This window comes from Macrobrachium nipponense, chromosome 48 (assembly GCF_015104395.2).
Source record: "Macrobrachium nipponense isolate FS-2020 chromosome 48, ASM1510439v2, whole genome shotgun sequence".
Taxonomy (NCBI): domain Eukaryota; kingdom Metazoa; phylum Arthropoda; class Malacostraca; order Decapoda; family Palaemonidae; genus Macrobrachium; species Macrobrachium nipponense.
Genome location: NC_087223.1, coordinates 22,524,251 through 22,551,979, shown reverse-complemented (window position 1 = coordinate 22,551,979; position 27,729 = coordinate 22,524,251). Strand labels below are relative to the sequence as shown.

Here is a 27,729-nt window from a genome sequence, read left to right as displayed (position 1 = left end):
AAAACTTCAGGTCTTGAAAGAACACATTTTACCGTTGTTTTCACGCTGATAAAAGATAATTAACGTAACTAACAGTAAAGCTTGTGCTATGAAGAAATCAAGTGAAAATACTGAACGGAATCACTTAATATTTTTACACAAAAAACATGCCCACAACGCAATCTGTTAACGAAAAAAATAATTTAGTTCATGAGACGTATTAAATTCATATTTCGACTTAATAACACGTATAATGACAAATTACCTTGTCTCATATTAATAAAGTATCTAGATATTTTATACTAACTAGAAGCACGGCAATTCACTCCCAATTGAGTTAAATATGGCAAAATAAAATGTAAATACGGCAAACTAAAATCATTCACCATCAGCTGATTTCCAAACCAAAACATTGACCGATTTGTTAGAATTTTATGATACAATAATATGAGAATACATACAATATTATTGGCTACAATAATGTACAACTTCTTAAAAGATTCACGGAAAAGTTGCATATTCATTATATTTTTAATTCATAAATATACGTAGCCGTCAGCAGCCTGACATCGGATTATAGAATACATCCCTAGAAAATGAAGGCTTTAGATAATTCCACACACAAATAGCCTAGTTTCCGTCTTAGCCTACTACTGGCTACGTTCTGACACTGGTTTTTATCATTTTATTACAGGCAGTCCCCGGGTTACGACAGGGGTTCCGTTCTTGAGAGGCATTGTAAGCCGAAAATCGTCGTAAGCCGCAACATCGTCTAAAATCCTAAGAAAACCTTACTTCTAATGCTTTGGGTGCATTGAAAACTATGTAAACTGCATTCTTATTGCATTTTTCATCAAAAAAAAACTTCAAATATTGATTATTTTGCATTTTTGGTCATATTCCATCTGCCAGTTCAGCGTTGTAGGTGTCGTAACCCTGGAAATAATTTCTGATGAATATACGTAATTGAAAAGCACCTTAACCTCGGAACGTCGTAAGCAGCAGACACCTGTACTCATATATTTTAAATTCATCATTTTATAACTTTATACTGTATAAATTTCTTTAAAACAGTGTACTTTAACACATTTAACCTACATTCCCGAGTTAGCCTACCCAATCGTAAGTCTAAATACAGTACTAAACTTCTCGGAATCTGCACTTTATTATCGGTGACTTTCATATCCGAAATTTTGTAGCTTCATAATTATCACTATTAGTTTCTTAGTTGATTTTTATTGTAGAGAAAAAAAATAAAGATGAAGAAGATAATGAATGAATTTCGGTGATAACTGCATTTGAATGTCACTGTCAAACCATAAACAAAGCACACCAGCGCCATCTATTGAGGAAAATTAACAGTAAACTATTCGCTCACGAAATAAAAGATTTTCTAGCATGGATAAAGATTTAAGCTTGCACTTCTTGCCTCTAGCATTATATAATCTCATGGGTGGCATATTGAATACGGAAATACACAGTTACATAACAGAAATTATCAAAACTCTCAAATCACAGAGTAAGGAATTTGTGCTTGAAAAATGTTTTATTGTTTTGATTATAAGTTTAAAGGTTTGGCTTGGTTGAGCCTTCTCAAGTGGAATACTATTTAAAAAATCACAATTTTTGGAAGTAAATTGTATTTTTCCTAACTATATAAACCTGAGGTCCTTTACACAAGGAATTACTTTCGGCGTAGCTGGAATTACGGCCGTTAAATTCTTGAACAAGGTGGTTAGGCAGTAACTACCGTGGGGCGGGGGGGTGGGGTAGCCTGCCCGGATGTAAACACTCCACCTTGCCTTTCGGCCCAGGTTCAGATTGAGGGGTGGCATGAGGTGGGCATGTATGTAAAGGACCTCAGGTTTGTATAGTTAGGAAAAATACAATATACTTCCAAAAATTGTGATTTGTTCCTACACGATATACAAACCCTCGGTACTTTACATAAGGATTGGTGGGAGGAATCTGAGTGAGCCTCTAGAACTGAATGGAGTTCTACACACCTAGGCTACTCCTCCTGGTCGTAAGAGCGAGAAGGAGTGCCCTGCCTCTGACAACTTGATCGGAGAATAGGAGCTGCATGATCAAGAGTCAGACTTCTGGGCCTTTTCGAAATGAGTGAGGAATAGTAACTCATCTGAAAATGGGCTGTGAAGAATATTTGGCGTCGGAGACATTAACGCAAGTTCTGGGAAGGGTTTGCATTATTGCCAGTCTCCTTCCTCCCCTTGCTAGAAGGAAGGAGCGGGATTGCTTCTATGATTCTGATAAAAACAACATAAAAAGGATGTATAAGCTTACCGCATCAATCGTCCAACCAGCCAGTGTAAGTTCGAGTCCTATCCTCAACCTGAAGGAAGAGGAGTGAGGGATGAGGTGGGGAAGATGGAGAGGCCAGTCACTCTCGCATCCTTCTTATCTCTACAACTGCACACCATAGGCAAGATGCAACTTGTCCTCTTGAAGGAGCTGGGTAAGAAAACCCAACCTGCAAGCATCCACCACTGGTCCAAGGAAATGAGGTTCCTAGGACCTGTAGGCAGGACCGAAGGGAAAGATAAATATGGTCGCAATGACCTTATCTATCTTCCTGTCCAACATATTCTTCAGAGTGATGACAAGACCCATCCCTCATCCACTAGACTATCCAAATGCAGAGAAGTCTCTCACGGTTTCGTAATATTCCGAAGCGGATAAAGACACCAACACTCCATGGTAGGTGTCGATCCTTATGGATACAGGAACACACCAATAGGACAAATTAATGACTGATCTGGATCAACCAATACAAAGTCCACATCGTAGCTCATGACTGTCTCACTCTTCAACAGCTGCCGACTGACTACGCTCAGTGTGAGGCGAGCAGTCATGCATCCGAGACGTAGTCACATGACACTTGCCTTTTGAAGGGTTAAGCCGAGAAACCATACAAATCGTCTATCTTGTTCGCCACCGATGCCGGGAGACGAGATGATGATTCTCTCAAGGCATGCACCCATCAGACGATAGTCAATTGTCTTCTAGAGACCGAGGTCCCTGATGGCAAGACAGAAGTTCTCATAGTAGTTGAATCTCAACTAAGGAGAAACAATACTATATGCCAGTGAAAGACTAAGGTGAATGTGGACCTACGTCTTCACAGCTGAATCGAGAGAAGTTAACTCTCAAGATTCTGAAAGTAGAAAAGTCCCGTCAATGACACCAACTAGTAAAGATGGCTTTAATCCCCGTTGTTTTACAGAGGAATGAAAACGCTAAACCGCTATTTCATTGCTGTTCAGTGAGAAGTCAGAGTTTGCAATGAAAGCGGAGCGTCTTTCAGTAATGAAAACACAGGGATCGTACTGCCTGAAGAACCACTTCTCATGGGATGGATCAGGGAGGACATTTCTATTACTTTGGAAGTAGAGCTGGCAGGGTGGGGAACAGGCGAAGTCTTCTGTTATCCATCTACAATTCAGGGTGAACAAAGAATAATTGCACACTTACGAATTACGAGATGTACCTAGAAGACAAACTCATTCTGCGTCACCGCAGCGGTTTTACGATGAAGCGGAAGACTAGGCTACAGACTTCTGTTACTGTGAAGTAAACAGAAAGATGATAACGAGTCTAGTGAGATATCTCTGTAAAAATTCTCGCAAAGGCAAAAGGCGATGCAGTAGAGACTGTCATACACGTATGCGAGAATTCCAGCCAACCAGAGACCTAAGTCTGTGATTGCCCGGCAGAGATTCGATTCAGCAGTTCGGAGAGCCAGCAAGACTGGCTGCAGCAGGCAGGGCTGGCAGGCAGCCCGGACACCGCTAGCTCTCGCTCACTTGTCATTCTGAGTTGCCAGGTAATCCATTCCATGAAGGAATGCGTTCAGCTAGAACTATCGAGCGCAAGAAAATAAACTTGAGCATTTGCATTTTAACCGAAATGGGTTTTGGTGAATGCAAACGCTGTGGTGGTGTTGTTGTAAACAATACCACTAATATCTCAAAATCGAAACCGGTAACTCTTGGGAGGCTTGCAAGGCAGTCCTGAGTTGTAGTTCAATTGAGACAAGATACTATTCGTCTCGGTCACATACCCATAGAGTCAACTACAGTATGTGCCTACACCTCGGACAATTCAACTGATAACAGAAGCATGTCGCGAGAGAAATATACGTAGTATATTTGTAGGTTCCTGTGCATAGACCTCCAGCCTAAATTCCCTTCCATTCGAGGAATAAGAACAAGGACTGGAAGCCGACCTCCTTCATTCTCTAATGAAGAGAGCGAAGGTGAAGTTTTCCCGAAGGAAGACTTCTACGGTGATAACAGGATACCAAAGACGACTAGTTCAAGCCGAACTGGATGTTCCCAAAACAGTAGCACTGGAGAGGCATTCAAACTCTTGGTGCTATCCATCCTGAACGGATTGACGTATGTTCAGTAAAATCCTAGGAGTGAACCAAAAATGACAATTTGTCCAAAATTGCATTTTTCCTAACTATACAAACCTGAGGTCTTTTACAGGAAGGAAGGGTACTAGCGCAGCTGGATAGGTCGTAAGCTTTCGAACAAGGGGTTTCGGTAGTTTAACTGCTTGTCCGACAGGCACACGCGCGCCGACTGGGAGGTAAACAAAAAAAATCACTTTTGCTTTTGGCCCAAGCATCAAAAACTGCAGAGTGAGGGTGGCATGAGGTGGGACTGTGTAAAAGGACCTCAGGTTTTGTATAGTTAGGAAAAATGCAATTTTCGACAAATTGTCATTTGTTCCGACCACGGCATACAAACCTTCGGTCCCTTTTACAATAGGAAGACTCACTTCTTGGTGGGAGGAATCTGAGTCTTTTGTGAACAGACTGTGTTCGCCCAACCTTGGAAGTCTCCCTGGTCGTCAAAGCGCAGGGAGGGATCCAAGCCTCTGTCCGATTGATCGGGGTGTGGCACCGCAGGATCAATGGTCAGATCTGGACCGAGTACTAAGAGAGAGGCAAGCGTATCTCTTCGTACCAGCAATGTAAGAACTTGTTCCTGTACAGGAGCAAATATAAAGTCATGGGTTTTGACTCTTGTAGGCATCCACTTCCCCCCCTTGTAGGAGGAAAGTGGTGGATATTGTGCTCCTATCCCTAGTGAAAGGGATAGATGGGGGCTCTGTCATATAGCTCACCTGCATCTCGTCCTCATCCAGCGTAGTGACGACCGTGGCCCTCTGCCCCCACGAGTAGAGGAGGAGGAAAAGATGGAAGAGGGAGCCAGTCACTCACTCACTCACATCCATCCACACAGTCCCACACCAGGACTCGATGCTGCGTTTTCAGCCTGCGAGGGTCTGGGATTAGCTACAACAACTTGTTGAGCAGCCACCACGGGTCCCAAGGAAAAGGTATCCAAGGACCTGTGGGCAATATCCCGAAGGTAGAAGGAGGTGAAGGTAGTCTGGTTAGACCAGACACCTGCCTTCAGGACCTGCGCCACAGAGAAGTTTCTTACGAAACGCCAACGAGGGGCCAATACTTCTGACTTCGTGAGCTCTCGGACGGGACGTACGGATGTCGTCACTACCATCAGCCTCATACGCCCTCCTGATGACCTCAACGCAGCCAGAATGAAAGAGTGTTCTTGGATACTTCTTTCTTGGTTACCCGGTGCTAACGAAGAGGCGTTCGACACTCAGGCCTGAGGGTGTCGAGTTTTCTTCAGATAGCGCCGTAGCGCCTCACAGGACAAAGCAGCATCTCATCCGCATCATTATCGGTGAAGTCCATTAGGGAGGGAATCGTGAAAGACTCGAACCTGTCGTCAGGGACCGACGGTTTCTGAGTCTTCGCAACGAAGTTCGGGACGAAATTGAGCGTCACAGATCCCCATCCCCTGGAGTGTCGTACATCATAGGAAAGACCATGAAGTTCCCCCTACTCTCTTCGCCGATGCCCAGGTGGGCCAGCCAAGAAACGAGGGTCTTTGAGGGTCAGATCCCTGTCTGACAACTCTCGGAGTGGCTCGAACGGTGTAGAGTCAAACTCCTAAGGACGAGAGTCACATCCCACGCAGGGGGCCTGAGTTTCCCTGGGTGGGCAAGACCTTTCGAAGCTCCTCATAAGCAAGGGATGTCCAATCCCCTCAGTTTCAGGACGAGAGCCAGGGCGGCTCTGTATCCTTTGACTGTGGGGACTGAGAGGAGCTTCTCTCGGCGAAGAAAGACGAGGAAATCCGCTCCCTGCTGAAGAGTGGCTCTGAGAGGAGTAGGACCCCGTCTACGACACCAACCACAAGACGGCCCACTTCCCCTGGTACACAGCTGCAGAGGACTGACGGACGTTTCCAGCCATCTCTGTTGATGCGCTACGAGAAAAGCCTCTCGTTCGCAAGAGATGGTGGATAACAGCCAGCCGTGAAGTCGTAGGGACTGGACTGCTTGGTGGTACCACGCTCAGACGTGTGGCTGGGCGAGAAGGTTGTGCCAAGGGGGAATCTCTCTCGGTTCTCCTGCGAGAAGAGCCAGCAGGTCCGGATACCAAATGGCCTGTGGCCATTTGGGAGCCACCAGGATCATCCTGAGATTCGGGGTGACCAGTGCTCGACTGATCACCTTGCGAATCAGGCTGAACGGGGGAAAGGCATAGGCGAAGAGGTTGTCCCACGGGTGTTGAAGAGCGTCCTCTGCAGCTGCCCATGGGTCCGGCACGGCTGAGAACAAAACCTGAAGCTTTCTGTTGTGCTGGGTGGCGAACAGATCCACGACTGGTCGCCCCCACAGGTCGAAGAGCCTTTCCGCCACGTCCTGGTGTAGAGACCACTCGGTCCCTATCACCTGATCCCGACGGCTGAGCGTGTCTGCTACTACATTCCTCTTCCCTGGAATGTAGCGTGCCGACAGCTCTATTGAGTGTGCCTCGGCCCACTCGTGCACCTGCACCGTCAACTGGTACAACGGGAGAGACACTAGGCCCCCCTGTTTGTTGACGTAGGCCACTACCGTGGTGTTGTCGCACATCAACACCACTGAGTGTCCCATCAAGCGAGGTCCTGGAACTCTTGGAGAGCCGAGAAACGCTGCCTTTGAGTTCCAGTACATTGATGTGAAGGTGCTTGTCGTTCTCGTCCCACACTTCCTGAAGTCAGCAACTCCTCCAGGTGTGCGCCCCATCCCTCGGTCGATGCGTCTGAGAACAGCTGCATGTCCGGGGGGGAGTGCGCAGAGGCACTCCTCTTAAGAGGTTCCTGTCGTCCGGCCAGCACCAGGCTAGGTCCTGCCTCACCTCCGGTTGTCAGTGACACTGGAAAGCTTGGGGGAATCCGTCGCCTGTGACCAACTTCTCCTTTAGTCTCCACTGAAGAGACCGCAGTGAAGACGCCCGTGAGGGACTAACTTCTCGAGTGACGACAGGTGTCCGATCACGACTTGCCATCGCTGAGCTACCTGTTCCTGCCGAGACAGGAACTGGTTGGCTGCCTCCCTGAATCTGCTGATCCGCGAGTCTGCGGGGAAGACTCGCCCTGCTACCGTGTCCGAGTCAGCATACCCAGGTACTTCATCCTCTGCTTGGGCTCGAGATCGGACTTCTCGAAGTTCACAACGATCCCCAGATCGCGACAGAACTCGAGTAGTCGATCCCTGTCCTGTAGCAACTGCGAGCGGGAGCTCGCCAGGACTAACCAATCGTCGAGATACCTCATCAGACGTATCCCGTGCGAATGGGCCCAAGCAGACACCAGAGTGAACACTCGCGTGAACACCTGTGGGGCGGTTGAGAGACCGAAACAAAGTGCCCTGAATTGGTACACCGTCCCGTCGAGGATGAAGCGGAGGTACTTTCTGGAGGACTGATGAATGGGTATTTGGAAATACGCATCCTTCAAGTCCACTGAAAGCATGAAATCGTTCTCATCCCTGATGGAGTCGAGCACGGAACGTGCCGTCTCCATCGTGAACCCGGGTCTGGCGAACAAACCGATTCAGGGGGGAGAGATCTATCACCGGGCGCCAGCCTCCCGTAGACTTTTCCACCAGGAAGAGTCGACTGTAAACAAAAGCCCGGTGACTGATCCGTGACGATTTTCTACAGCTCTCTTGCTCAGCATGGTCTTGATCTCCTGTCTCAATGCTACGTCCTTCGATGACCCTGGAACGTACGACTGCTGTTGGACCGGGTTGGAGGTGAGGGGTGGCCGAGATTCGAAGGGTAATAGATATCCCTCCCGAAGGACATCTACAATCCAGGTCTCGGTCGCCGTAGCGCTGCCAAGTTGCCCAATGGCTGGCCAGGCACCCCCCCACTTCCGGCAGCAGGTGAGGGGAACGCCGTCCCTAGCGTTTCCCCCCTTTCTTCGACTTCTTCCCAGAGCCTCCTCGGGAGAAGGAGGGCTGGGAGGAGGGCTGGTTACGGCTCCCCTTTGCAGAAGTCGAAGAAGACAGAGTCTTTCCACGGGGCTTCGACACGACTACCGTCTTAGCCACCGTGGGGAAGCGCTAGCCGAGCTCTTTGGCTTGGCCGCAGTTCGAGGCTGCCCAGAAGCCTTCGAAACTGCCTGGTGAACCAGACGGTCACTGTCGTCAGTGCGCCGTCTGTCCACCGCAGCGTCCACCATCTCTCCTGGGAAGAGAGACGTGGAACTCCGTAAAGGTCCGTTGCGGAGTCCCAATGCCGCTTCGCGCCCAGCCGCCCTGGAAACTCGAGTAAGGACAGCGTCCCTACGTCGGAGAACCAGGTTGGCCCACAGGTTTACCGTCTGGTGGGCAAGGAAGGAGATGGCTCTTCCCCAGACTGGCAAAGTCTCCTAAAGGCCGAGTCATCTTCGGGAGAAATTCCCCCGGAGTTGGCTGCGACCTTAGATACTGTGAGGGACCACAGATCTATCCAGGAGACGGCCTGGAAAGCTGCCATGGCAGTGGATTCCAGGCCGAGTTGCCTCTTGCTGCGAGAACCATAGGTTCTCGGACAGGAGCTGCTGCAGAGACACACCCGGCGTTAGCCTGGCTAACTCCGGGTTCACCTGTTTGGGCGGCATCGGGTCCTCAGATGGCACGTAAAAACGCCGCTGTCGCAGCAGAGGAGGTGGAAGCAGCTTGCTCGACCTGCCCGACTGAACTTGAAAGAACCATCTTCCCGAGACAAGAGATTCTACCTGGTCCAGCACTGAGTCGGCAAGCTCAGAACGCGGCAAACCCACCGTCGGTCTGGGTTCCCTCTTCGGGCCCCAGAACGACTCGAGCCGGGACGTGGGCTCGGATGGTGGGAGCGGCGATCCTTCCCCGAGGTCGTTGTGTTGACGAATCAGCGCAATTACCTCGGCAAAGTTCCTCTGAATCTCAGGAGTGACTGCATCCTGTGGAGTAGGACCCATCCAGTCACGTCGCTGGTGCCGCCGCGTAACGGGGGGGACCTCTTCCCAGCCTCAGCCCGTGGCCGGTCGTGGACCGTCACGTCAGCCCGGTAGCCAGCTGATCGCCGCGAGAGCGAGAGCTGGTCTGGTGAGAGTCGCGTGAGCGGCTGTCACCAGTCTTCCGCTCCGTGCCGTGAACCTGACGCTGAGCTGGCTCAGAGGTCTGGTTCCTAGCTGCACGGTCGCTGGTAGGCGACCGTACACTCGGTACCTCTCGCGAACGAGAGGCCGAGACGGATCCTGCTGCCGTGGTCGAACCACTAACAGCAGGCGAGGAAGTGCGGTGTTAGCCGGCACTCCTCTGGTCCCCGTAGTCTTCTTCCTTGCGGAAGAAGAGACGGGTCCTGCCCCCGAAGGAGCAGGGTGACCAGCGGAAGAACCCCCCGTCTCACCGGAGCGAGACGGGCCCTTAGAAGCTCCCGAAGGAGACTTCTTAGGGGGGGAGGAGGCGACCTTCTTCTTCTTAGGCTGTGGAGCCTTAGAAGATGAAGGGGAAGAGGCGGCAGACGACGACGACACCTTCCTCCTCTTCCTCTTCTTCTTCGTCAGCTTCCTCAGGACCGATGTCAGATCTGTCATCCAGGGCGGAGCCGGGGCTGCTGTTGCCGAAGCAACAGGGCCCGGACGCACCTGTCCGAACAGATCGGCATCGGGAGCAGCGGCGCCACGAACAGGAACAACGTCAGCAGGTGCAGGCATCACAGGAACAGCAGTGGAGACGGCAGGAACAGATACAGGAACGGCAGCAGTGGTCGGCAACATCACGTCCGTAAACAGCGGCTGGGCAGGTACGGCAGGCTGTACAGGCAGACCAGGTGGACGGACCAGCGGCACAGACATCCTAGGTACTGGTGGGAGGTCCAGGGGCGAGCTCTTCGGGCACACGAAGTCCGGTCGAGGCAGCACGGCAAACCCAGGCGGCGGCATCACACTCCCCTGTGGTACGGCGACTGGCCCCTGCACCGATGTAGTTGGTGTAACAGAGACCGCGTGCGGGGTGTACACCAGGTGAGGAGGTGAAGCATAGCCAGGAGTTGACAGGGTCGTGGTAGTGGTCGTCACCGTAGCATGCGTGACCGCCACAGAGCCAGCGAGATGGTAGAGCAGCCCCTGGACACTCGGCACGCCCTGCAGAACCCAACGATGCCCACCTGTCCGAGGTCGTTCTCCTTCGCGGCAACAGCACCGAGGAAGCAAAGGTCGGGTGATTAGCAGGATCCTCTACCCGTCCGTGCGATGTAGACGAACGGATAGAGGACCCAGAGTACAACTCAACGTCGGGGTATCTCGCGTCCTCCTCCACACTCGACAGATCGGGTGAGGAGAATGACCTAGAAACCCCCCCCGAAGGGGAAGGCGCCAAACGTGGGGCTGAGCGGCGGCAGGAAAGAAGACGAAGTGTCCGTAACCAAAGGAGTCGCGGGAGAGCTTTCCGACGACTCCTTTGCAGGCCTTCGCTTCTTCCTACCTTTGTACAAGCCCCACTGCGCCTCTGACCAAGACATACAAACTTCACAGGGCTCGGCTCGGGTACATTCGCGGCCCCGACACCGAGCGCACAAAATATGGGGATCAATTTCTGGAAAGGAGCGGAACTTACCGCATTTACGCCCTTCGGTACCCGGGCACAATCTCCGGAGGGTAGCGGGGCGTGGAGACTCCATAATTGATCAGATAATTCACAAATGATGAAAGAAAGAGGAAATGATTGTACTTACAATGATTACTCAACACAAACACAACCATATACTCAAGGGAAAGCAAACGACGAGAAGCGGGCAGAGAGCGTCGAACACACACGTCTACTCGCTGTGAGGCCGAAAGCAAAAGTGATTTGTTTACCTCCCAGTCGCGCGCGCGCGCGCCTGTCGGACAAGCAGTTAACTACCAACCAACCTTGTTCGAAAGCTCACGACCGATCCAGCTGCCGCTAGTACCTTCCTATTGTAAAAGGACCGAAGGTTTGTATGCCGTGTCGGAACAAACATAGTCTCTCGGGTTCGAATTCCGAGGAGTAAACTCCACTGAATTCCTCTATTTCCTTGTCTCATTCTGATATAACCAGAAGTAAAGGGAAAAAAAAGAGAGGAGGATTGACTGTTATTGCCTGTTCTTCTTTATCCCGGGGTTGACCGCCTAGGCGACGGACCGTCAGGTCCATCCAGGCTGAGCCCCTCCCGAGAAATTCTTCCTTCAGCAGCAGTACTTCCTTCGAATGCTAGAAATCCCAGGAATTCGAGCATTCGGTGAGATTCCTGATTATTGTAGTAACTATTATCAGGAATTCTCGTCTTGCCCACTCTGGACCGTGGTATCGCCCAAGTGTTTGCAGATCGTAGAAGACCAAAACACTCGGAGAGTGCTAGAAACTCCAAAGAATTTTAAGCGCTCAGCGAAACCCCACCCCAAAATTTTGTCAAGACGATCATCGGGCAGGGGTCCTCGCGATTTCCGTAGAAATAGAGGAGGAATGGGCAAGATGCTTCCTCAATGACGGGGACTTCCCCAACGCCAAATCTTACAGAGAACGCTCTGCAGGATCCTTCCCATTCCCGTCGACAGCCATAGGAAAAGAGGGAATGGGGGAGGAAGATTGGACGCTCTCGCTCAAAACTCGTACTGTAGGCGAAACGTCTGCCGCCACCGTGACCATCATCTGGGTGGGGCTGAGCGTGCACCTGACAGGAGAGAGCCGATACCATCCTCCTCGTCGAGGCTGATACCTCTCAAGAGGACCAAAGGGGGAAACCCACACCGGTCTCTGCGTGTGCGGTCCAGCGGGACCGTCACATGAACAGCGGTGATGGTCAATCCATGAGTCTAGGAAAGTGTCATTGTCCTCGCCAGCCCCCATGGTGGTGACCGACCTGCAGGTCTGGACAAGCGGTCTCCTTGCGGAGAAGCGCTGGACCAAGGACGGAGCGTCTGTCTCGTGCGTCAGGGGAACTGCAGGCGATCACCAACCCATGGTGGCGATCGAGCTGCAGGTCTGGACCAGTGGTCTCCTTGCGGAGAAGCGCTGGACCGAGGACAGTAGTGTCGGTCTCGTGTGTCAGGGAAGCTGGTGCCAGTCGTGCGAGCCGTCCAGTCCCGGTGGGAGCGATGGTCGGGTGATTGGTAGTGTCCACTAACGCGGTGAGAGCGAGCACCGTCCTCTCGACGCGCCACGGGGTACCAGGTCCAGCCGAGCCTGGACCCGGTGACCAGGGGGGACTTCTTCCCAGCCTTGCTACGCAAACGGTCTGGTGGGAATGTCACGTCAACCCTGAGTACCGGAGATCGCTGCGCGAGCGATCGCCGGTCTGGCAAGTCACCTGAGCGACTCTTACCATCCTTCCGCTCCGTGCCTGGGTCCTGACACGGTGAGCGTACTCAGCAGTCTGGACCTTGGCTGCACGGTCACCAGTAGGTGACCGTACATTCGGTGACGCTCGCAAGCGAGCTGCTGAGATGGCTCCCAGTCTGGAGGTGGAACCTCTGGAGCCGGGAATAGAGGTACCAGCAGTAGCCGGTACCCCTACTGTCCCCGTCTTCTTCGCTGGGGAAGGAGAGACGGGCCCCGTTCCCGGAGGAACAGGAGGACCAGAAGAAGACCCACCTGTCTCACCAGAGCGAGACTGACCCTTAGAAGTGTCTCTGTGCGAGACTTCTTGTGGGGGGGGAGGGGGGGGGGCAAGGCCACCTTCTTCCTCGGCTGGGGGGCCTTTGAAGTCGAAGGGGAAGAGGTGGCAGAAGGCGACGACGACACCTTTCTCTTCTTCCTGGACTTCCTCTTTGCCAGCTTCCTCAAGACAACCGACAGGTCCTCCATCCAGGACGGAGTTGGGGCAGTTGAGGTAGCAACACAGGCCAACTGCACCTGTCCAGAGGGACCTGCGGTAGCAACAGTGGAGGGAACGCTTCCTCGAGGAGGGTTACAAAACTCTTGCCTGGCAGGCGAAGCGTCTGCCACTACCGAGACTGTTCGCGCAACCATCGTCTGGGTGGGATTGAGCGTGCACCTGACGGGAGACAGCCGATACCGTCCTCCAACTCTTCCAAGTCCTCGTCTATGCCAAAACCTCTCAAGAGGGCTGGATGGGCAGCCTCCACCAGTCTCTGCGTGCACGTCCGCGGGAACATCACGTCAACCTTGGGGACGATCGCCGGTCTGGTGAGAGTCACCCGAGTGACTCTTACCAACCTTCCGCTCCATGCTTGGGTCCTGACACGGTGAGCGTACTCAGCAGTCTGGACCTTGGCTGCATGGTTACCCGTAGGAGACCGTACACTTGGTGACGCTCGCAACCGAGCGGCCAAGACTGTTCCTGGTCCGGAGGTGGAACCTCTGGAGCTGGGAGAGGAGGTGGCTGATACCTCCATGGTCCCGGTCTTCTTCTTCCCTCAGGAAGGAGAGATGGGCTCCGTTCCCAGAGAAGCGGGAGGACCAGCGGAAGACCCTCCTGTCTCACCGGAGCGAGACAGACCCTTAGAAGACCCGTGACGAGACTTCTGGGGGGTGGGGGGGGGGAAGGCCACCTTCTCTTCTACGGCAAAGCCTTAGAAGTCGAAGGGGTGGAGACATGAAAATATGATGATCTCAAAGAGGATGATGACACTTGACGAGCTCTCTTCCTCTTCGATTCCTCCAAATTCTGCCAGACTTCTACCATCAGGAATAGATAAACATAACAGGGCAATGCGAAAGCTTCGCCCAGTGATAAAACTCCAGGGTAGTAGTGGTTAATGAATATGATTATCAGCAGGGGATCAGTACACATACTCGAGGATCAGTATCACAACATGCTACAAGTCATAGGTACAATTCCAAGGTTAGGATAACCAATACGAATAGCTATCAAACCAATACTGCTGTAAACACAATCACCACTGTTAGTCTGTAAAATTAGGAAAAAATTATTTAAGTAATAAGGATACTCCTCGCACATCCAAGGGCACCGCCCTCTGAAGTGAGAGGAGATCCCAAAAAATCAACACCACGCGCCCCTTCTTCTTCCTTTGTAAGTGAAAGGTTGAAGAAGAGAAATTACACATTAAAACAAAACAAGGACAAACCTTTGAAGTTCCCCTTGGTAATTCCCAAGCGTAAGCGTAATTTCCGGATGAATGCATGTCTCATTACAGGATCAATATCACTCACGTTGAATACATGTCTCATCCTCACGTTAAATACATATCTCGTCCTCACGTTAAAGGGCGAAAGAATGTAATTAATATGTTGACATACCTTTGCCGCCGACTCTTAACACAAGTAGAGAGGCGGCTATAAAGGCTATCACAAAAAGAGGGTTTATATTTTAATTGAATTTAATATTAATATCGAACACCGTATATACATATTTATTTAATTAATAAAAATAAACCAGAAAGATCCCACCGGGAAAGAAGATCAACGACCAGTCAGCCAGAGCTCACAAACACACATCTTCATCGGAAGACAGCCGAAAGCAAAGCGGAGTGCTTACATTCGGGCAGGCTAGCCTACCCGCCTGCCAGACGGTAGTTACTGCCTAACCACCTTGTTCAAGAATTTAACGGCCATAATTCCAGCTAAGCCGAAAGTAATTCCTTATGTAAAGGACCGAGGGTTTGTATATCGTGTAAGAACAATTAACAATTACTATGACATATGTATGAAGTAATGCTGTGTAGTGTAGGCTAGGCTACCTTATATGTAAAGATGATACTGATTACCCTTGTGTAGGCTAGGCTAGTATAATATTCTTACGGTAAATTAACATGGGCCGACTTATGTCCAAATCGATTTAAGACTGGTTGGTCAGAACCAATTGCGGCCGTAAATCGACAGCTACCTGTATGCTGGTCATAGCAACATATCGGACGAAATCTAAATCTACTAAATGTCCCTTGCATAATTGTTTCCTGGTCGTTTTGGCCATAAGCACCGTCCTAGGTTCGGCAACTTCCAAGCTTACGTGCAAAAATAGGCGCCGTATTTAGTAGCAGCGCCGTATTTAGTAGCAGCCCCTTGGGGATGTATGTAGAACATAAAATAATGATGGTAAATAACATAAACACAATATCGTATGCTGTTTAGGCCGTAAGACGTCTGCCTATTTGTTTGTATGGTGTTTTTACGTTGCATGGAACCAGTGGCTATTCAACAACGGGACCAATGGCTTAACATGACTTCCGAACCACGTCGAGGGTGAACTTTTTTGGATGTTACAGCCTAAATGACTTATGACCGAAACGACCTGGATCCGTATGATATGGTATAAAATGTAAACACAATAGCCTAGCTAACCTACCAATAAGGAATTTTTAACAAGACAGAAGAAAACACTACTAGCTTAGGCCAGAAAAGAAGTTATTATAGTAACAATGAAGTCTTCTACTGCAGCAATTTTTACAACTTTTAGTTTATGTTCAAGTTTATATTAACAGTCTTTTTGAAGTCTTTACATTCACCCTCATGGGGCTGGTACCAAATTAGGCACCCATTTGGCCATAAACTGGTATACCTAGTTACCAGGTAAAACTGAAGACTATTATCGGGCCACTCTGATTTGGTATCTGTTTAGACCCAACCCTTTCGGGATCAATGTAAATGCATAAATAAATAAATAAACAAACAAATAAATAAATAAATAAATAAATAAAAGCCTAACATAAGCGTAAATCTTGAAAAATAAAAAATTTCTTTAGGCAAAACTGACAACTTCTACCGCAGCCTAGTTCCCTCAGTCGCCAATCAGATTATTTACTGCCTTTTGTTTGCGTTCATTTCTATTCTGGTATTTCTTTGCAAATTACATTTTCCTATAGTATTTGATTTGCTTATTAAGAATTTACCGTTATTTTTGGGGGGCTGCCAGTACAAACCACGGTGAACTTACATTTGACGCCCCAATCCCTAGTGGAATGTTGTCTTTTTGGGGATAAGGGAAAACAGCAAAGGGATAAAGGGGAGATGTAAATAAAAGAGAAAAAACATTTTTTCACGGAAAGAAAAAGGGTAGTTTGCATATCCACAGTATGCAGTTACCGCCCTGCTTAAGTACCCACTTAATTTTAACCCTGAGGCTAGCATGCGCAGCGGAACAATACCTCTTGCCAGAACAAACAAGCTTGCCAAGAATATTTAAATATGTGGATAAGGCGCAAAGCGCCGTTCCACCACGTTCTCACTGACAGCACACATTAACAAGAAAATCAGCGGTCCGTGGATATTCGCTCGCACCAAAGAAAACAATAAAGGGAATAATGACATAAATAAAAGGAAATAATACAATAACAGGGTAAAACCTTCCCCCCCCAATGTTTTACCCAACCCAAAACTCCGCACTCAAATTGGTCCCCCTAACCGTAGGTAGAGTTGTACAGCATAATCTTCCAAAGTGATTTACCCCACCCAAAACCCCACATTCCCATCGGATCTCCCTTACCGTAGGATAGAGTTCAATGGTAAATTACAGGTTAATTACAGGTGACCCCTAAAAACTAACATTAAATTGAGAATAAGCAATCAAAATACTGAAGGGAAACTCCAATTTCTCAAGCAATGCCCGCCGTGTTTCAATTACTTAGATTAATAAAAAAAAAAAAAAACCCTGTACTAAATACATTCTCCTGGTTTAGGAAAACAACGAAGGGTGTAAGGGCAGAATGTAAACAAATAACAAAAACAGTGAGTAAAAGGAGATCATAACAAAACAAAAAACAAAAAAAATTAGATACTCGAACCCTATAAAACGAACGTTTCTATAGGGGGGCATGAGTAAGGGGTAGTGGGTCCCCCCTCCTGAGGAGGAAAGAATCTGGCGCTTCTTATAACCCCAATTATAATGAATATAAGGTTAATTTAAGGTCATTAAAACCCCATTATAACAAAAGAACGTTTCCACAGGGGGACATGAGTCAGGGGTTGAGCCCCCTCCCTCAGGAGGAAATAACCTGGCGCTTATTACAATTACAACCCCAAGAAATCTGGCACTTATCATAACCCCAATTATAACAAAAGTAAGGTTAATTTAAGGTCACTATAACCCTAGGATATAAACCTCGACTCGTAAGGAGGACGTCCTTTGTGAGGGTGACATCACGACAGTCTACCATTTGGCCTCCTTCAGGGCTCGCCCGCGCCTTCCAGGAGGGCGAAACGGGCGGTTTTAGCACCGCGAAGGATTGAAGACGTCCGCGCGAGGGCGTGAGCGACGCCCAACGACGCTAAATCGCCGTGGGCGGGAAATAAGAGAGAAAAAACACTGACGTCCAAAGGACGAGACGAGGGACGACCGCCGATATAAACACGCCAGTCGAGGGCGGTGAATTATGCCTTCCCGCCCGCGCCTCCGCGTCCCGCGGCCGCCCGCGCTCCCGCGCCGCCCTTCGGCGATCCACCTACCATCTTGGGATGCCATCGCCGGGACGAGAGAGACGACCTAAGGGCATCAATTGAGGTGGTTTCGGCGACGACTTTCCTTACGGGGGGGAGTCGGTGGTCAGAACCGCATCGATCAAGCCAAACAATACAAATACAACTGCGCACGCGCGAGCATTCTCGGCTCGAATTTCCTCCCAGAGTCTTAGCCGGTCTAAAACGACTAAAACTGTAATATCCACCTATTTAAAACCCCCTAGACGATTTTAAATGCCATAATTATTATCTAATTACAAATAGAAACGCCCCGGTAATTTCTAACAGACTCCCAACCCAAATATTTATCGCGCGAGGACACATTATTGGAATAGAGTCAAATCGGCACGATGTCGTTACGTGCTTCAAATTACGCCGCGGAAATCGTGGAACTTGTCATTTTTCGCGGTAAAATGACCTAAATAAACGGCAACTAAGACGCTTTGTGAAATGAAACGTCATGACAGCTTTGTGGGATAAATAAAGGAAAATCTGAGTTCAATTTGTAAACAACGCACTCACGAGGAATGTTGTCCTTCTGCAACTTTACAGTACGACATATTGTTGTTCTTCACCACAACTATATATACGCAGCTCATTGCAATGACATTTTAATATTCTCAAACTGGACGATAATTTTTAATCTAAATCAATGGCCGGTCGTGTTTCCGAGCCGTGCTATATCGCCGATCAATCACAGAGGAAAGAGCCATATGATTGACGAAAGTAGCCAGGGCAACATCCGACAAAAACCATCACATTCCATTATAGGGAATAGTTCCTGTGGCGAATATTATATTAATTATAAATTATATATATAAATAAATAAATGTTCATGCTTGAAGAAAAAATCAAATAAACTGATACATTTAATCTAAAAAAATATCAAACGATGGAGTCAGCACAATAGGTGAATTCATTTGAATATTATACATGGACAGTAGGCTCACTCAACTATGTAGGATTGGAGATGTGTATATATAGTACACACACAAATATATATATATATATATATATATATATATATATATATATATATATATATATATATATATAAAAGGAGCCCATAACAAACGACAAAATATAGAGAAAATACTATATTTCAGAGACTGCTGTCTCTACTAGATGGAATTCTGTTGTAACATTTTTACCAGTCATATATATATATATATATATATATATATATATATATATATATATATATATATATATATCTATTATATATATATTACATACTATATATATATATATATATATATATATATATATATATATATGCAAACCTTTTGACAAGAGCTACTACCTCACATTTAATATAAAAAAAATTAAAATAAAGAACAGAATTGCTTGGACCATTCATTTACGTACCTTTAATCAAAGGATGGTTGTGGGCAGGGTAAGCTATAGTCTACTGCAGTTCAGTCTCAAATTGGGCAACTAAAGGATAAATTTGTATATCAGGACAATTATTATCAATGTTGTAAGGTCTCCAAAGTCTTGTTTATTCAAATATCTTAAAATCAGTTGACAATAAGAAGTAAATACATAACAGGGTTGTAATTTCAAGTAAATGTCATTCAAGGGATTAGTATGTAAAGCAATTACTATATATGTACAAAATCTTTATGGTACATCATTATACTGGATGCCAACAGGAGCCCAGCTGACACCATGTAAACTTTTCATCCATGTCAAATTAGTCAATGATTTTCGTCTGCATTTGGCACACTGTATCTGGAATGTGAAGAGTATAAAAAAAAAACAATGTTTTAGGGGAAAAGTGACTAGAAACGTATACAAATTATGCCCCTAACATAGTCTAATTTCCCAATGATGTATACGAAAATCACATAGCTGTCAGCTATCTGTCTCATGCATATTGAAAACCTTTCCTAATGATCTGAGAAGAAAGAATTTTTGAAATACATACAAGATCAACTTCACCTAAGCACAGCCTGATGTTAAAAGGACTATAATTTGAATAAACGATTGCTCTTGCTGTGCAATGCTACGGGCTCAAAACCTAGTTCATTATCCGTTGAGCCTTTGTTTCAGAATTGAGTCATTTGCCAATTTGTGCTTAAACGTCTTACAACAAAGACAATATTACAACTCACACTTGGGGTTCTGGAAGATTTGTTCTATTATATACAAAAAGACTCACAGAACATACATAGCGCTGAAGACTCGCTAAATGTAAATAGTACCAAATGTTTCTCAGGTTTACCATTACCTTTTTCATACATTTTTACTGAAATCACTTTAAATCATTTAATATTACCTTTACAAAATTCAAGGCTGGATAATATGCACAATTACACAAACCAAAGTGATTTGCATCTTAAAATACAAAAATTATATCCAGCACAATGTGAGGAAATAGACTTGAACCCTATAACATGCTCACATAACTGTGGCACCATAAAGAGACCACCAGATCACCAGACTGAGACCACGATGGCCAACCATTTCACTTTGAAGTCTGATACAAAGTAATGTTGCTGACATTTTCACAACATCTCCAATCCAATTTTTTTTTTAAAGTTTCATCCTCATTATCATTATCCCACTCATCAATCGCATCTCTGTTGGAAGCATCAGACTTTGACTGAATTACCTGAGCACAGATCTGCAAAGCACAACTCAACCGTAGGACCATACCCTCCAGAGGAGAAGACTAGTACCAATCTGCAACCTCAAAGTGATGTTTTACCTGTAAAAAAAAAGACAAAACACATGTACAAAAGTAAAAAAAAAAAAAAAAGCATGAATGTGCTCTAGAAAATTGGGAGGATAGACCTCAGGAGAGAGAGATATTCCTGACTTATATATATTAATAATTATGGAAAGTCATCTTCAAAAAGCAAAACCTGCCAGTGGCCACAGCTCGCTGAAGAATTCAGCATGAGATTCACTAAGAGAGAGGCACACTCACTAATTAAGGTATGCATTAGGAACGCTTAGTAAATAAGTAAACTACAAGGGTTAGCTTAGGGTTCTAAAGTAGCCCACTATAGGTTAAGCATAGAACTACTGAACCAATGAAGGCTGTTGAGAGAGATTTCTGACAGACCATATGCAAGACAAAATCTACAAGCTAAGCAGTTCATCAGAAGTCTAATAAAAAGAGAAGTTTCTTTTTTATCATCAATATCTTGTCTGAATAAGAGGAGCTGACATTACATGGATATAATAAGACTTACGTGTACTATCCTTAGTGAAAGTGGCCAATTCAAAGTGCCCTTTCTGCTACTTGTTATGGAGAGGGCTATCTGTTCCAAAGACTTTGACTGCTGCAGTGCTTTTAGCCTGTGGGAAAAATGAATACAAAACAAATTATTGTAGGCTTAACACCAAAGAAAAAAAATACAAAACAAATTATTGTATGCTTAACACAGATGACATGCCATGTTATCTCAATTCATTACCTTAGAATCAGATATTTCAGAATGAGTTCAGTTCAGAACACCAATATACTGAATCTGCAAATACAAAATCTCCAAAATATTATTATGATAATAATAAAGGTGCAACAGAGCTGACCATTTCATACCTAAAACTTTAAAATTCTTAGCTGCAAATCATAAGTATGGTAATAGGGTTCATCTGAAAGTGAAGGCTTTTCAAATTCCTTTAAAATATTGTTAATAAAAAGTTTTTCATATTATTCTACAGATTTTTTTGTCCAATGAAGTGTATACAAATACTAGAGTGTATTATCTAATATTGCAGATGCCATATACAGGCATAAATAATTTACATAAGCAATACTTTTGTAGAGAATGCATAGGCCACATGCATTTCCTTAGATCTATCACATAAAGGCATAGGTTTTTATGGCATTTATCTTACAACTCAAGTTAATTACTTATACTATTTATGCATTTTTTTCATTAAATGAAAGCACCCATCCAATAAAAATCAAGAAGCTCAAGAATACATTACATATTGACAGCTAGTAGGTTACTAAAAGTTCCATAGCTCGCGCTATTCTTGCTAAACAAGACAGCTAGGGATGTATTCCATACAAATATTTTGACATGAAATGTCTTTGATAAGCTATTGCCATGTATATAACAATAACATTCAAAATAACATGAGTCAATGCATTTTATTAACCTTAAAGTGAATTCCTGGGCAGATCCTGAATTGAGATTAATTATTTGGGACAATTATTTCAGTTATATGCTCTTTCAAATACTGGAAATCTAAACCTTATATAGTTGCAAGCAGCAAGAACATAGGAAATATGAGAGCAGTAAGGAGTCAGTTCATGTCTGACCTACAGTACCTGACATTAAGCTCCAAGCAGTCTGAAAACAATTTCATTTTCCTCTTGCAACAGGAGAGAAGAGAGCTCATCAATAGGCAGCTGTTTCCCCAAACTCCTCTTGGCAGTCCTCTCAGCTGAATCTGGTTAAAAGGAGCTCCTGTAAAATGTGAAGTGTATTATCTACTATATAATGATAAAAGTAGCAAATGATAAACTTACTAAAATTGATCCATATATTTTAAAGATAAAAAGTGTTATCTCTGCAAAAGCTATTTCCCAAATCTAGCAATGAGAGCAGGACCTGTATTTCAAATAACTGTACTGTACCTTTTGGTTACCATGTGAGTGACAATTTTATTTTTGGGAAGGAAGGGAGGTAGATCCATTTCTCTTGCACGATGCTTAAACATAACAAAATTTCACAAAAATTTGTATTTCTCCTAGGTGTAAAAACCAGAGCCTTTAAACAGGAGCATTTCTCAGCAAAAGTTTGAACATTCATTGAGCTCTGTCCCAAGGTCACTGACTGATACTAAGAGAGACTGAGTGGGGAATACCCCTCACTCTGATTATGTTACTAGTTTCTTTTCCTTTGGCTACAAGGACAAAGCAAGGTCGTTGAGGTTGAGATGGGATTATGTTGTAAAAGGTTCTGGTATATATATCTAGAAAAAATACAAATGACTGCAAAAATCTGTCATTTGCTCATACAGTAATACACAGGCAGGGAACGTGATTGAACACACACCTAGCCTAACTAGGCAGGGGCTGTGACTCAGTAAACACCTAGCCTAACTAGGCAGGGGCTGTGACTCAGTAAACACCTAGCCTAACTAATATATACGTAACAATTATCTAATTTATTTACCTGCTCTTGTTGTATTGTTCGCCTAAGCCAGCTCATAATTTACGAATAACTGCAGCTTAGAGGTTACATTTCTCATTTGCAATGCCTAGGCCATAGACACTCATAAGCTGTGATTAGCATTGAAACCATTATACACAATGACAATCTCAGGACATGCCAATAAAACTGCATTTATGAGTAAACTCCCATCATCACTAGCAACTGTACTGGCCGGGTGCTCACCAATACCTACTACTACCTAACCCCCTGCCCACCATGACAATTGAACTGAATATAGAATTTAGGCCAAAGGCCAATCACTGGGTTCTGAGGTCATCCAGGGTTGAAATGGAAATCGACAGTAAAAGGTTTGAAAGGTGTAACAAGAGGAGAACCTCAAAGCTGTTACACTATGAATCAATTGTGAGGAGAGGGTTAGGTAAGGAAAGTAAGATGGAAGAATTAGAATATGAAAGGAGGTACAGTAAAAGGAACAAAATGGGTTGCAGCTAGAGGCCAAAGGCGCGCTGCAAAGAACTGTAAGTAATGGCTACAGCACACTGCATGAGGTGCACTAAATCCACTTTTTTGGGTGAATGGGTGACGGACTAATTTCTCTTAAAATACTAGGTACTAGCCTATAGTAGCTACTTACAAATTTCATGATACTTATTGCCAAAACACGGGAAAATATTATCATGTACAAAACAATTGAAACACTAAGGAGAAATAACAAATTAAAATAAAATAAGACAAACAACAACGTAAAATAAATAAGACGAAAGAACAGCTGGCATAAATAACCTACGAAGACAGTATATTTATTTTCCAGTCTTGTTTGTGGATCTACGGCTACGCATATCAAGGTTTATGGCATGTTAGGGAATCACGCACAAAATTTCGTCCATTACCCGTTGATATAAACCGATAAAACGGAACTACGATAAACCCAGAGGGGGAAAAAGGGAAAAATATTCCTTCTCTAATGTTGAAGTTGAGGCGCGCGCGTCGCTTCATCGTTTGTTTACATTTGGATGATAAGCAGCAAAACCCAGTGTTGCCATATTCCTGTAGAAAAAAACCTGGATTTTTTCTGGAAAACTCTTAATAAATCTGTATATTGCAAAATTAATGTATAAAAAACATGTGGAAATAGTGCCGTATTGATTTAGCATATTTTACTGGAATTGGCATGTAATTTAGAGGGTAAAATAAACTGTACATTTAAGATTAACCTGTATATGTTGCAGGCAACACTGGCCACACCTGCGATAATCGTTCGCTATGCTAGATTAAACTTTTTATATACACATTTCATTGACCAAGGCAATTTAAAGTTTAAATTCGATGCCAGAATATTTATCAATTCTTTAAAGAAGGATTTTCTTTATCTCATTCCGCGCCTTTAATTCAAAATAAACCGAATTAACAGGTCGAAGTCAGTAGGTACTGTTCTCTAAGATCTATTACGAATATATTTGAGAATCTTATACTGCAACATTAGAAGTTGATCAAATATCTGTATATATATGCAACCAATCCTGAAATTTTGGATTTTTAGAATCTTTCTACTTTACGCCCTGATAATTTAATATGCCACTTATTGGTAGAAGTTTGATTTTTAATGAAATGAATAAGGAAAACAATAAAGCAAAAAAAAGTTCACACGACTATAAATCTCAATATGATAACCCTTTTTTCTGTGCTGTATATCATTATATTTTAGCATGTTTATATATATATATATAGATATATATATATATATATATATATATATATATATATATATATTACAAGGATGATCTAATACAAACCTTAGCTTCCTGTCTTGGCCTCTTACTTTTAAACATCAAGCTGGGGTTAATACATTGATTGCATTACGTGAAATCAAAATTCCCACTCATCCATCCACACTCACGTCGGATATTTTGGCAAATTAACGCTAGCCAAAAATGGGCGTAGTCTGTAGACATGTAAAAAAAGCCGAACTTCATAATCGACACAGGTAAAGAGTTCGAGTAACGCACGGAAATTTAAAGAGATATTGGAAGAAGAAGCTACTGAAAACACTCCATTGAACATCAGTCTCAAGACGAGTTTGTCTCAGGCGAGAGTTTTGCACAATTGTCATAGTCTGCCCTACAAATTGAAATCTTTTTCTTCCCACTCTGTTTTGTATTTGAAGGGAACCTAAAGTGTTTGGTTTTTCCTACTACTACTACTACTACTACTACTACTACTACTACTACTACTACTACTACTACTACCACTACTACTACTAATATTATATTATTATTATTATTATTATTATTATTGATATTAAAGCGCATTCACACGAAACAAGGCCAAGAATTCCATTAGGCATAAGCCAAGTAATCCTCCACCAAAACAGTATATACAGAAGGGGGGGGGGGGGGGGGGGGGGGGAAGGGGGGGGGGGGGGGGGGGAGATAAACCTACCTTATAATCAATATTGTTTATCCTATCTGCAATACAGTAAATCCAATATTCTTCGTCAATAATTGTTACCTTATTGGGGGGGGGGACGGGTTCGTGTCCCATAGCTCTTTTTATTCGTACATTATACCAGAGATGTCATATTATTGTTTATATAGATCAGGGGTTCTTAACGTATTTTGATATGGCTCCATACCCCTAATAAATTGTCTAATATGGCTCCACGCCCCCTTAGCTGAAGTCCTATTTGTTGACAATAAAATTCAGTATACTTAGTTGTGTACGTACTTGAGGTATGGATAGCTAGGCCATAGAATATACAAAAAATCAAAAGCATTGACAATTTTACATAGTTATTCATTTACAAAATGTATATACTTTGTCGCAATAAAATCAAATAAGTTCTCCTGGGTATAGACCAGCTTTTCTGGATATATCGAATTAGATTTTTAGTAAATTTGATGTCAAAATATAGTGTTAGCAGGACATTTTATCATTATTGCAAGTCTATTGCAAAGGTACATCTTGTCCGTCTCTGGTTGTGCAAAATAAGTAAGTATACCAAGTCTTTTTTTTTTAATTCAAATTTATGGATATTTTGATAAATGTTTTTAAAATAATAATAATAATAATAATAATAATAATAATAAATAATAATAATAATAATAATAATAATAAATAATAATAATAATAATATAATAATAATAATATCAGGCCCTAAGAACCAGATATGTTCAAAGAACGATAGACGGAAATACCATCTCTTCCATATGTAGGAAGTGCAATACGAAAATGAAACCATAAACCACATAGCAAGTGAATGCCCGGCACTTGCACAGAACCCCAGCACAAAAAGAGGCATGATTCAGTGACAAAAGCCCTCCACTGGAGCCTGTGCAAGAAACACCAGCTACCTTGCAGTAATAAGTGGTACGAGCAGCAACCTGAGGGAGTGATAGAAAACGATCACGCAAAGATCCTCTGGAACTATAGTATCAGGACAGATAGGGTGATACGAGCAAATAGACCAGACTTGACGTTGATTGACAAAGTCAAGAAGAAAGTATCACTCATTGATGTCGCAATACCATGGGACACCAGAGTTGAAGAGAAAGAGAGGGACAAATGGATAAGTATCAAGATCTGAAAATAGAAAATAAGAAAGGGATATTGGGATAGCCAGTGGAAATTGTACCCATAATCATAGGAGCACTAGGCACCGATCCAAGATCCCTGAAAAGGAATCTAGAAAAAACTAGAGGCTGAAGTAGCTCCATGACTCATGCAGAAAGAGTGTGATCCTAGAAACGGCGCACATAGTAAGAAAAGTGATGGACTCCTAAGGAGGCAGGATGCAACCCGGAACCCCACACTATAAATACCAACCAGTCGAATTGGGTTGGTGCTCGTACCACTTATTACTGCAAGGTAGCTGAGTTTCTTGCACAGGCTCCCCAGTGGGGAGGGCTTTTGCCACTGAATCATGCCTCTTTTTGTACTGGTTCTGTGCAAGTGCCGGGCATTCACTTGCTATGTGTTTATGGTTTCATTTTTCGTTTTGCACTTCCTACATATGGGAGAGATGTTTCCGTCGTATCGTTCTTTGAACACATCTGGTTCTTAGGGCCTGATCTTGTGCCGCTGTTATCATTCCTTCAGTTTACTTCTTTAGCTCTCCCCTCTGTAGCCATTGCCATGTGTCATCACTAGCTAGTTCTTAGTCTGTCTCATGTATTGTCCGTGCATTGGTTTGTTGTGCCAGTCCTCTGTTCTGTCTGTCATTCTCCTGTCTCTGTATATCTCTGGGTCTTCGTCTACTTTTATTAGTCCTTCTTCCCATGCACTCTTTAGCCACTCGTCTTCACTGGTTTTCAGATATTGCCCCAGTGCTCTGTTCTCGATGTTGATATAGTCCTCTATACTGAGTAGTCCTCTCCCTCCTTCCTTTCGTGTTATGTATAGTCTGTCCGTATTTGCTCTTGGGTGTAGTGCTTGTGTATTGCTCATATGTTTCCTGGTTTTCTGATCTATGTTGCGGAGTTCTGCCTTCGTCCATCCCACTATTATTATTATTATTATTATTATTATTATTATTATTATTATTATTATTATTATTATTGATTATTATTATTATTATTATTATTATTATTATTATTATTATTATTATTATTAATGATAATAATAATAATAATCTTTCCATATTTCAACTGTCACATGCAATTTCTCTCTCTCTCTCTCTCTCTCTGACATTTAAGATATTATAAGAAATTGGTGGATAAAATAATTTTGTACGAGTGGGTATAATCCATACCATGTGGGCATTATTAATGAATGAATTTGTAGGTGGTATTTATACATCCCTGACGACCGGAGACTTTGTTACGCCAGATCCTGGCACCAATGAATCAATCAATCGTTTAAA

The 27,729-nt window shown here is 44.5% G+C and overlaps 1 protein-coding gene and 1 long non-coding RNA gene across 2 annotated transcripts in view; both read right to left on the bottom strand.

Moving 5' to 3' along the window:
• Positions 1 to 17,631, bottom strand: part of LOC135205165 (polycomb protein Sfmbt-like) — a 46,293-nt gene extending 28,662 nt beyond the window's left edge. Inside the window, 1 exon segment of the mRNA XM_064235529.1 lies at positions 17,375 to 17,631. Within this exon segment, the coding sequence (XP_064091599.1) occupies positions 17,375 to 17,429 (55 nt within the window). The 5' untranslated portion in view covers positions 17,430 to 17,631.
• Positions 17,632 to 19,024: 1,393 nt separating this feature from the next.
• LOC135204967 (uncharacterized) lies at positions 19,025 to 23,855 on the bottom strand. Its single transcript, XR_010312396.1, has 4 exons — positions 23,659 to 23,855; positions 22,022 to 22,160; positions 20,934 to 21,039; positions 19,025 to 20,443 (listed from the first exon to the last, which is right to left on the bottom strand). It is a non-coding gene; the product is annotated as an uncharacterized LOC135204967 (long non-coding RNA).
• Between the last annotated feature and the right edge of the window lie 3,874 nt (positions 23,856 to 27,729).